Source organism: Callithrix jacchus, chromosome 9, assembly GCF_049354715.1.
Source record: "Callithrix jacchus isolate 240 chromosome 9, calJac240_pri, whole genome shotgun sequence".
NCBI classification, from domain to species: domain Eukaryota; kingdom Metazoa; phylum Chordata; class Mammalia; order Primates; family Cebidae; genus Callithrix; species Callithrix jacchus.
The window spans coordinates 105,416,908-105,429,288 of record NC_133510.1 but is presented as its reverse complement, the minus strand read 5'-3'; the positions used below and the strand labels follow the sequence as shown (position 1 = coordinate 105,429,288).

The 12,381-nt window shown below is 40.5% G+C and overlaps 1 protein-coding gene across 3 annotated transcripts in view; it reads left to right on the top strand.

The window, feature by feature from the left end:
* The window catches only part of IGF1 (insulin like growth factor 1), a 79,125-nt gene extending 67,080 nt beyond the window's left edge, over positions 1-12,045 (top strand). For all 3 annotated transcript variants that reach the window (XM_002752911.7, XM_009004493.5, XM_009004494.5), the window contains exon 4: positions 10,068-12,045. In XM_002752911.7, coding sequence (XP_002752957.2) covers positions 10,068-10,127 — 60 coding nt within the window. In that variant the 3' untranslated portion in view covers positions 10,128-12,045. The remainder of the gene's footprint in view (positions 1-10,067) is intronic.
* Positions 12,046-12,381: the final 336 nt, after the last annotated feature.

Here is a 12,381-nt window from a genome sequence, read left to right as displayed (position 1 = left end):
GTCTGTCATAAACTTTCATGCCCATTGGGTCAGATAAAGGAACATTCATTTATTTGAGTAGGCATCTATTATGATCACTCTGGAAAAAAGATGACAATGGGTTACCCTGTCCTCCTGGGCTTCTCTAACTGATATAGTCAAAATGTCCATATGAAAATAAGATGTTAAGAGCAAGATCTATGAAAAGCTGAGTGTGATAGCAACTCCTGTCTCATAAAGAGATCGAGGCCATCCTGGTCAATATGGTGAAACCCCATCTCTACTGAAAATACAAAAAATTAGCTGGGCATGGTGGCGTGTGCCTGTAATCCCAGCTACTCAGAGGCTGAGGCAGGAGAATTGCCGGAACCCAGGAGGCAGAGGTTGCAGTGAGCCAAGATCACGCCATTGCACTCCAGCCTAGGTAACAAGAGCGAAACTCTGTCTCAAAAAAAATTGACTCCAAAGTTCCTAGTGAAAGACCAAGAAATTTTACATCAAACCCAAACAGATCAAATGGTCCAAGCTTCCAAGCTAGGATCCATGTCAAAAGTTTCTACAATATCCTATGTGCGATGTATAAAACAATTGCTTGGGGCTTTCTGTCTAGCCAATACCAAGAGGTTAAGTCATCAAAGACCAACTAGCTTTGCCATCTGTAAAAATGTGATGTGCTGTTTTCACAGCCTTAGTTCACAATTATGGCAAGACAAAATTCCAAAGGATTAGGAGCAAGACCGTGGCAGGTTGAGGGTTGGATAAGGTTCCCAATTAGCTGATAATTGTAGAGTTCGGGATAGGCAATATTTATGTCATGGTGCAAGTATGTGGCATGCTTGACTAGCTCATGAAGCATTGGAAGACTAGAAGGAATGAAAAATATGAATGAATCAATAAATGCATAGTATAATGACTATTATTTTGTCAGTATTGGTTTACCTAGGTCACTATTAGATGCTCTGATTTGTCTCTCTCTAATGTTTCCATCTTCAAAAGAACACTAGGATGAAGGTAGACGTGGCACAATGCCACAATTCTGATTTAACAACAACATAAAAAACTGTATGCATGCATGAAATGTTCTTGAGCCATTCTCTGCCTTGGAGGAGCACTGGCTGGCACTCTACATGTTTACTTTCATATGTTGAAGACTCCCATCAACCCCAAACAGATGCAAATCACTTTAACTTGTCATAGTGTTGTTTTATTCATCCTAAAAGTTCAAGAGAGCCTTCCAAAATTCCAAAATTTCTTTCAATTCAGTGCAGAGGAAAATTCAGAGCACGGCATTTGAATGTTCTGCCCAAATTTGTCACACATACAAGGAATGAGTGAAAGAGGGCAACACCCTTTCCTCCTAACCCTGTGAACTCATTACTATTGCACTGAAATGACACCAAAAGGTAAAAACTCTAGGCCTCACATCTCCCAAGGACACTGTAATAGGAGTACTATATACACTAGTCTGAGTAACTCTAGCATAAATTGTATGTCAGATGAAACAATGGCATTTCAGAGGCTTCAGAGAAAAAGAACAACCAAATCCAGTTTTTAGGTAGGAATGTGCTGAATCTTTAGCACATATCAGCAAAATTGTTAGAATCTGGTGACTTTTCAACAATTCCAAAATCATCTCCCTCTGGGAAAGATAATAAGCTTAAACTTTTCTTAAATTTAAAAATGTAACACCAACAGCTAACTAAACAAGCTGCCCATAAAATCAGCAGTCTGGGGAGCCCTGATCCTGAAGTATTTACAACATCCTCATGACAATTAAAGACAATATAAACACCTCTTGTCAGCAAGGGAAAGCATGCTTTGGCATTTTTTTTCTTTGTTCTCCAGGCTTTTAAAACATTTTGATAGAGATTTTTTATATTTTTTATATCATAGGCAGAAATATTTAAAATAGAGTCAGGTGGTAGCCTTTAAAGAGTAATAAAGTTACTAAGTCAAGATAATCTTGGAATAAAGTCCTCTGATTCTTGGGGTTTCCTAGGGATGCCCCAGTCACTAGAAAACAGAGCTATAAGTCCACTCTCCCAGCACTGAAGGGAGCTCTGGAAACCAAGGAGGCAGCTACTCTTTCCTCATATTCAGCCAGAGAAAGGGCAGCACTGTAGCATAGAAACTGCTGTGACAATAGTAACAGTTAAAAAATAAATTTAAAAGACTCATAGTAGCTGATATTGATTAGGTACTTGCTCTGTGGCAAGGGCTATAGTGAATCACGTCATTTAGTCTTTACGTGAAGCTTGCAGGTTGCGTACTGTAATTATCACTCTTGTATAGACAGGAAAACTCAGGCTGAGTATGGCAAAATGTCTTGCCAAAGTCTTGAACTAACAAGTAGCCAAGCAGAATCCAAGCCCAAGAGAGACAGACCACAGTATGTTAATCAAGCACTGCACTCTCTCCTGCATTTCTTAGTTGATATTTATCATATTACAATCTGTCACTTGTATGAAATGGAAGGAGGCTCTGTGCTATTTGTCCTTGTAGAGAATGCCACAGGAAGAAAGTAAGCAGCCACACAGTATTACTGCTGACCTGAACTCTATTCCATCATTCCTGCAGGAAATTTGAGTCCGTTTAATGAGCATTTCCTCATTGGCCACTTTGCTCAAAGCACTGTCCTTGGGTCTGGGAGGATATGGAAGTGAAGGAAATATGCTACCTGCCCTCACAGTACTTATCTTTTAGTGGAGAGGCAAACATGCAGAATTGACTCTACAGAACATCAGTGCTTGGACAAATGTGGACCCAGAGAGGGCTTTTATAGTACACAAGCTAAAGCAGACTGATGGTACTAACAGTAGGTCCAAGTGTTTTTTTAAACAGTAGGCTCTCTTGCACACAACTATACCTATCCCAGGTAAATGAGTCCAGGTTCATACATCCAATTACAACACCACTCTGAGGTAGGTGATCTTACCCTACCCTTTTTTTTTACAAAAGAGGAAACTGAGGACAGCACAATGTAGTGATTATCAAAGGTCACACAACTACTGTGTGGGAGAGCTAGAATTCAAACTGCATGTGTTAAGACAGGTCCTCCAAGAAGCAGAGGATGGGAAGGTGTTAAAGGAGCAAGGATTTCATTAGGGGGAATTCATGTGTGAATGGAAAATAGGGGAGGATAGGGAAGCCATCAGATTGCAAGGCAAGCCTGACCCCAAGGGAAGAAAAGAGAGAGAGCAGATTGGTTAGAAACATTTTAGATGGGTCTATGGTCCAAGAAAGGTTTAGCAAAGTCATCAGGGAGTCTTTGAGCCCAAGTTGGGCAATTAAGTTGCCCAACAAATTTCTGTTTCTCTCAAAAATAGGTCTGCCTTGATGTCCCCACCACACTTGGTCACTAGCTCTTGGGAGGGGCCTGCCCTGGTCCAATCCACTAGAATCAAACAAGAGTGTTGTACTGGCAGGGGGTGAGGAGGAATTCCCACTACAACCACATAAAAAGAGGTTTTCAGAAAAAAACGAGCTGGGCCGACCAAAACCGTGTCCAGTAAGCATATACCCCTCATGATGTTAAAGCAGCAGCCATATAAAGGAGTACAGGTTTCTTGAAATGGCACCTTCTTTGGCTTTAAAGTCACATCCCAAAGTGCTGAGTAGATCGTATGATCCTCACTTTGCCTGGCTGCCAGAGAGAAAAGGCTGATCCAACTCTCCTGGAATTTGAACTTGTGATTCCCTGAAGTAAAGGAAGTTAAGAGGTATAAAAGTTGATACTGAGACATCTAAATCATCCTCCACCATTTCACATGTCCCCAGGCCAAGCTAGCAAAATTGCTATAGCACATCCCTTTCAACAGGCAAAGGGCTGATATCTGAGCCATCTCTCCAATCATCCACTGCTCTTTTCTTCTTGTTTTGCCCTTTCTGGGAGAAGGTCAATGCTGAGTTAGTAGTTTATGCAGTACAATAAGCTGCTGATATTCCATGCCGGACAGAATTTTCCCAGTGTTTTTTATAGAGTGCCAGGCTTTTCCTAGACTTCATGTCATACAATACTCAAATTGTTTGGAGTGGGTGGAGATGAAAACGTGGTCTATTGAAAATATCACTGCTTCCTCCCTGAAGAGTAAAGAGCCTATTTTTGTCCTTTTAGATTCTATCTCTCAGGCAAAATCTTATAAAGATAGGTGGGGAGAAAAAAAAAAGAGTTATAATATCAGGGACTTCGCTTTTGTGAATTGAATACTGTGCTCCTAGACTTCTAAAAATAGCCATTAAAAATGGGCCCCAGCCCAGCACTTTGGGAGGCCAAGACGGGTGGATCACGAGGTCAAGAGATCGAGACCATCCTGGTCAACATGGTGAAACCCCGTCTCTACTAAAAATACAAAAAATTAGCTGGGCATGGTGGCGTGTGCCTGCAATCCCAGCTACTCAGGAGGCTGAGGCAGGAGAATTGCCTGAACCCAGGAGGCGGAGGTTGCAGTGAGCCGAGATTGCGCCATTGCACTCCAGGCTGGGTAACAAAAGCGAAACTCCGCCTCAAAAAAAAAAAAAATGGGCCCCAGCTTGTGGTAATACTCACCCTCCTCATTGAGTCTTCTGTCCCATGGCACAGCCTTGCCCTCTAAACCAGCATCTACCACCATCTGGGAGCATGGCCAGCTAATGATATTATCACCTATTGCTATTTGAGAGATTTGGACTTGAAAGCACTAGATTTTTTAGCTCTTGGGGAGGCAGTTTAGCAGAGTGGTTAACTGGTGAGCTCCAGAATCAGAAAGAATAGGTCCAAATTCCAACCACTATTACATCTCCACCGTAAGAAGGTAGGCTAGTTGTTTACCCTAAGCTTCAGATTCCTTAAAAATATAAGTCAAGACACTAGTACTAATCCTTGAGAGAACTTTAAGAAAATATATGCAATTTACATGCATACTACAATCCCCAGCATGTGACAAATGTTCAAGTAATGGGAACTGTCATTATTTAGCGATTGTTCTATCAGTTTGTTCCTCTGCGACCTCAAGGACATTACTAAATCTTAGCGAGTCTTGGCTTGTACATGGAATGACATGAATAACACCGTATCTCCTCACGTGGTGATTGTAAGTATTCAGTGAGATTATTTCGTAAACTATAAATCCTCTGTAAATGTTAAGCAACATTATTATTATTGCCATTGTTGTTAGTCCTCAGGTTTTTTTGTTTGTTTTTGTTTTTGTTTTGTCTTACTCTCACTGCAACCTCCACCTCCTGGGTTCTAGCAATTCTCCTGCCTTGGCCTTCTGAGTAGCTGAGACTACAGGCACATGCTACCATATCCGGCTACTTTTTTGCATTTTTAGTAGCGATGGGGTTTCACCATGTTGTCCAGGTTGATCTCAAGTGATCTGCCCACCTCAGCCTCCCAAAGTGCTGGGATTACAGGTGTGAGCCACGACACCTGGCACAGTGATCTTAATTGAAAAGCCTGTGGATAGCTTTCCAAAGCAAAGCTTGGATCTAGGATAAGAACCAAGAGAGAATGGGAGAAGGTGAATGGCCTCTTCAGGGCCTTTCTAGCATCCTAGATATGTGTGTCTGTACATAATGGGTGATCACATATATCACAAATTAAACCCTCTGCAAACTTATTTCCTAATCAGTTGGTTAACCTTTCCTTCTGAAGGGTAAACCTTTTTTTTTTCAAGAAACAAAACAATATTATTATATTCCATTTTGTTATTTTGGTAAAAAATATTAAATTTGCCATCTTTACCTTTTTTTTGGGGGGGGGGACAGAGTCTCGCTGTGTCACCCACACCCCAGTGAGCTGCAGGTTCCATGTTTTCTTAATAGTCTTACCTTCGTTGGTGTCAGTAGGAAACAGTATTTACCCACTACTGTTTTCATTTTAAAAATCTGTCTAGTTGCATACTAGAAACAGTTTCAGCTGGTTTGTTTGTGTTGGATAAGCTGTTAAAGTAAAAAGTTTTTGCTTGGATGAATGTGGGACAGTTTCATAATCCTTCAAGAAGTGCACCAAAGGTGGATGCCAGCTCTGATGATGGCTGCTTCTAACATGCCTCCACTTGCCACCCATTGTTAAGGGTGGCCAGCATAATTAAGTTAAGACAATGAGCAAAGCAACAGATGCAACTGAGACCCAGTCCCTGAGTGCTTTTGTTTTGTCACTCTCATTGTCTGCAACAAAGAAGTCACATGTGACAGCCTGGGAAGAGAGCCAAATGCAAACCAGACGACATCCCAGCTGGTTTGAATGGCCTCCACCAGGCACGTGTGTGCACGGGAACCATGCTACTTGGCACAACATCTGCTTCACTCAAGTGAAGTTTCAGCCCATGGCTTTGCTGTGATGCTGAGACAGACCCAGAAGAAACAGACCAAGGGAGATCCCTCTGCTCAGATTTTACACTTTATGCCTTGTGCTTTGAAAGAAAAGAAAAAGAATCTCTCTATTGGAGACAGAAAATAAGATGTATGTGGTTGGCCATTCTAACCTCAATTCTTTTTGCGATAGCCCCTCACTAATTTAAAGAGTGAAGCGGCCGGGCGCGGTGGCTCAAGCCTGTAATCCCAGCACTTTGGGAGGCCGAGGCGGGTGGATCACGAGGTCAACAGATCGAGACCATCTTGGTCAACATGGTGAAACCCCGTCTCTACTAAAATTACAAAAAATTAGCTGGGCATGGTGGCACGTGCCTGTAATCCCAGCTGCTCAGGAGGCTGAGGCAGGAGAATTGCCTGAACCCAGGAGGCGGAGACTGCGGTGAGCCGAGATCACGCCATTGCACTCCAGACTGGGTAACAAGAGCGAAACTCCGTCTCAAAAAAAAAAAAAAAAAAAAAAAAAAAAAAAAAAAAAAAAAAAAAAAAAAAGAGTGAAGCATAGGTGGTATCTCAATGTTTCCTTGTAGAAATTTGCAATTAACTTGGCTTGAGAGAAAGAATGGAGATTAAACGCTTTATCAGGCTTTCTTTTAATTTGTTACCATTTCATTCTTGAGTATTTTCTTAGTTTAGACATTGAAGATGCTTAAAGATCTTATTTTCAGCTGACACGCCTTGTAAATGGAAAAACAAAAGGAAAAATTCAAATTAGTGTGTTTCTCTGCTGTGAATTAATTTGGTTAGTAGTTAGGCAGAGAGGTGGCATCCTTAATAATATGTATTTTGGGGGTTTGATGAGCTACAGACCATCAACAGTGTTGATCGAGAATTGAACAGAAATGTTTCAAGAAGTTTTAGAACATTAATGATGCTGTTCTGTGGCCCCACGTGTCCTTCTCTCATTTTTCTAGAGAACTCCTATAACAAAGCAGAACACAGCGGGCATGGTGGCTCACGCCTATAATCCCAACACGTTGGGTGGCCGAGGCAGGCAGATGACCTGAGGTCAGGATTTCCAGATTAGCCTGGCCAACATGGTGAAACCCCATCTCTACTAAAAATATAAAAAATTAGCTGGGCATGGTGGTGTGCACTTGTAATCCCAGTTACTTGGGAGGATGAGGCACAAGAATCACTTGAACCGGGAGGCAAAGGTTGCAGTGAGCCAAGATCACCTCACTGCACTCCAGCCTGGGTGACAGGGTGAGACTCCATCTCAAAAACACAGAAAACAGAACATGATGTAAGACTAAGAACACAAGTTTACTGGGAGCTTAACAGTAGATGCTTTGCACCACAACAAATGCATCTTAAGTGGTCTTTTGTGATATTTGGGGGAAAGTGCCAGGATTAAAAACAGATGGCATTTCAAGTTATTCTATACAAATGCCCAGTTTCTCTCTACCAGTTTTTTTTCCTTTTTGCAGTGGTCACTGACCTATTTTAAAGAATACTTTTCCACAATGATGCCATCTTCCTTCTCCTCAGTCAGTGCAAGATGTTGGCCATCAACTCATAAAACGCAAGCTACCTTTCATGGAGGACTTGGTGATAGCTCTAATGTTCCAAGTAGAAATGAAAAACATATGTAAGAAAAACTGCCAGATCCCTATGGGCCTTGACCAATAGGTATTATTTCCAAGGAGTGGCGGTTGATTTTTTTCCCCAGCCTCCATATTAAAACCTCTCACCTTCTCCAGGTCAAGGTCTGAGTAATCTCAAATGTGTTCAGCTCCTCACAATGTTGTGATTGTGTGGGTGTTCACTGCCTTAGCCAGAAGAAACAATTTGAAGATTCCAGGTATCATGGAGAGAACTCTTGTTTTTGGTTTTGAACCTCATTCTGTACCAATAATTATCTATTACATCCTTCTATAGAGGGATCTCTGGCTAGAGGTCAAGCCAAAGGAAAAAAATGTACCTCAGGTTTATGCATATAAATGCCAGTTCCTCCTTCATTTTATTTCAAAGCTCCTCATCTACATAGTTTGCTATTTAAATATATTCAAGGATAAAATAGTAACTGTAGGGAAAGTATTATAATATAATGACTTAGTTCTGCATATCACAAGGGAGTCCCTCATACCCATTCATTCATTTAACTCATTTTACAGACATTTATTGAGCACCTGCAATAACCTGGACACTGTTTTAGACACTGGGACTGTAACAGTGAACAGACAGACACATCTCTGCTCTCACAGGGCTTCTATTCCAAACAAAACTCAATATACAGGCCAGGTATAGTGGCTTATGCCTGGAATCCCAGCACTTTGGGAAGCCAAAGCAGGAGGATCACCTGAGCCCACTAGTTGAAGACCAGCATGGGCAATATAGCAAAACTCTGTCTCTACAAAAAATAAAAATAATTATTCAAGCATGGTGGTGCATGCCTGTGGTCCCAGCTACTCAGGAGGCTGAGGCAGGAGGATTGTGTAAGCCTTGGAGGCAGAGGTTGCAGTGCGCTGAGATGGTACCACCACACTCCAGCCTGGGCGACAGAGAGAGACCCTGTCTAAAAAACAGAACAAAACTCAGTATCCTTAAGATAACATCACTGCTTGTTGATGAGTGATGATAGCACCAGATTAGGAACCCAGAACTTTCAGTCTTGGCGTGGTTACTTTCCAATAAAGGTGACAATACTGAGAGGAAAAATGAGTTAATAATAATAATAATAATGAGTTAATAATAATAATATGTAGTGCTTACCATGTGCCAGGCCTATTGTAAGTACTTTTATATATATGATGTAATCTTTGATCCTATAAGGTAGATATTACTATCACCCCTGTTTATTTTGAAGAAACTGAAACACAAGAGATTGCCACTCATACAAGTTTACATTGCTAGAAAATAAAAGAGCTATAATTTGAGCTTAGCCCAGTATGTCTGTGATTTTATAGACTCAAAATTAATTATAAGACTTCCTAATTTTCAATTTCTAAAACTCTGCCTTGCTCTAGAAGAAAACAAGAAAAACAATGAAAAAGAAATGTCTCTTTTTTTACAAAAATTAAAACAGAACAAACTGCAATAAAACAACAAAGGATGATCCCAGAATGTGATTGATTTTGTTTCTTACTAGGAAAGGAGCCAGAGGCCAGAGGGCTGGATTTTTCAGGATCTTGTTCCTATCAATGAATCTGTGATAGAGGCAGATGAATCAAATCTCATCTTTGTGTGATTATAAAGCTATCTGTGGTATTCACGCCACCAGGGATACAGAGAAGATGCCTGAGTGAGGTTTGCCAAAAGTGTTAAGGGCCTGTACACCTGTATATGCCCTTCTCAAGAAAACCTAGGCCCAAGCTCCCTATTAGCTCATCTGGTAAGGCATGAGACATGGAAGGCTGAGACCCACTGTAAGAAATACACGAGGACCGGGCGTGGTGGCTCAAGCCTGTAATCCCAGCACTTTGGGAGGCCGAGGCACTTGGATCATGAGGTCGAGAGATCAAGACCATCCTGGTCAACATGGTGAAACTCCGTCTCTACTAAAAATACAAAAAATTAGCTGGGCATGGTGGCACCCACCTGTAATTCCAGCTACTCAGGAGGCTGAGGCAGGAGTATTGCCTGAACCCAGGAGGTGGAGGTTGCGGTGAGCCGAGATCACGCCATTGTACTCCAGCCTGGGTAACAAGAGCAAAACTCCCTCTCAAAAAAAAAAAAAATAGATGAATAAATAAAACTTCATCAAGTTAATGTCACTTTTTCTTCCTTTTTTATAGGAAGTACATCTGAAGAATGCAAGTAGAGGGAGTGCAGGAAACAAGAACTACAGAATGTAGGAAGACCCTCCTGAGAAGTGAAGAGCGACATGCCGCCGCAGAATGCTTTGCTCTGCACAAGTTACCTGTTAAACTTTGGAATACCTACCAAAAAATAAGTTTGATAACATTTAAAAGATGGGCGTTTCCCCCAATGAAATACACAAGTAAACATTCCAACATTGTCTTTAGGAGTGATTGATAAAAGGTTTGCACCTTGAAAAAATTGTCCTGGAGTTGGTAGATTGCTGTTGATCCTTTATCAGTAATGTTCTATAGAAAAGAAAACCATATATGTATATATATATGTATGTATATATACATATATATATACACACACACACATATATATCTTAGTCCCTGCCTCTAGAGAGCCACAAATGCATGGGTATTGTGTAGATCCAGTTGCACTAAATTCCTCTCTGAATCTTGGCTGCTGGAGCCATTCATTGAGCAACCTTGTCTAAGTGGTTTATGAATTGTTTCTCTACTTGTACTTCTTTCTACACAACATGGGCTGTTTGTTTTACAGTGTCTGATAATCTTGTTTGTCTACACCCACCACCTCCCTTCATAACCTTTATATTTGCCGAATTTGGCCTCCTCAAAAGCAGCAGCGAGTAGTCAAGAAACACACCAATTTCTAACCCACAAGATTCCATCTGTGGCATTTGTGCCAAATATAAGTTGGATGCATTTATTTTAGACACAAAGCTTTATTTTTCCACATTATGCTTACAAAGAAGAATAATGCAAATAGTTGCAACTTTGGGGCCAATCATTTTTAGGCATATGTTTTAAACGTAGAAAGTTTCTTCAACTCAAAACAGTTTCTTCAAATGAGGAGTTAATGTGCAACCTGATTAGTAACTTTCCTTTTTTTATTTTTTCCATATAGAGCACTATGTAAATTTAGCATATCAATAATACAAGGTATATCAAACAGTATATAAAACTCTGTTTTTTAGTATAATGGTGCTATTTTGTAGTTTGTTTTATGAAAGAATCTGGCCAAAACGGTAATAGGTGAAAGCAAAACAAAAGGGGAAGCCTGGAGCCAAAGATGACACAAGGGGAAGGGTATTGAAAGCTCCATCCATTTGGGAAAGAAGGGAAAGTCCCCCTAATTATGCCTTCCAAGAGGAACTTCAGACACTAAAGTCCACTGATGCAAATTGGACTGGCGAGTCCAGAGAGGAAATTGTGGAATGGAAAAAGCAGAAGGCTAGGAATCTTAGCAGTCTTTTTCTCACTGAAGAAACAAACATCTGCCAGCTGTGCCATGGACTCACCAGTGTGACCTTGGGCAAGTCACTTCACCTCTCTGTGCCTCAGTTTCCTCATCTGCAAAATGGGGGCAATATGTCATCTACCTACCTCAAAGGGGTGGTATAAGGTTTAAAAAGATAAAGCTTCAGGTTTGTTTTGCTTTTTTTTTACCCTGGGTTGCTGTAAGGGTGCAACATCAGAGCGCTTGAGTTGCTGAGATGCAAGGAATTCTATAAATAACCCATTCGTAGCGTAGCTGGAGATCAATTAATTGAACACCCCTGACATCTCAGTTCTTGTCAGTGAAGCTATCCAAATAACTGGCCAACTAACTAGTTGTTAAAAGCTAACAGCTCAATCTCTTTTAAAGCACTTTTCAAAATATGTGGGAAGCAGCTGATTTTCAATTTGATTTTGAATTCTGTATTTGGTTTTATGAATACAAAGATAAGTGAAGAGAGGAAAAGGAAAAGAAAAAGGAGAAAAACAAAGAGATTTCTACCAGTGAAAGGGGAATCAATTACTCTACTTATTAGCACTCACTGACTCTTCTATGCAGTTACTATAAATCTAGTAAAACCTCTTTTAATACTATAAATAATATTCTATTCATTTTGAAAAACACAATGATTCCTTCTTTTCTAGGCAATATAAGGAAAATGACCCAAAATTTGAAATACTAAAACAATAATAAAAAGTCACAAAGTCATCTTCTTTAACAAATTTTACTGTTATTCTTAGCTGTATATACACTTTTAAAAATTTTGTTATAATATGTTTGACTGGAGTTGCCAGCTGAAAGGCAAAAACTTCTATCACAACAAGAAATTTCCCACTTAGAAGGGTAGGCCCTAGCTCTCTGTGAATGTGTTTTATCCATTCAACTGAAAATTGGTATCAAGAAAGTCCAGTGGTTAGTACAGGTCCATCACAGCCTATAAAATAACCCCCATCTGCAGATCAAGATTTTCTCATCAGAACAATCAACTGTCCAGCATTCATATCT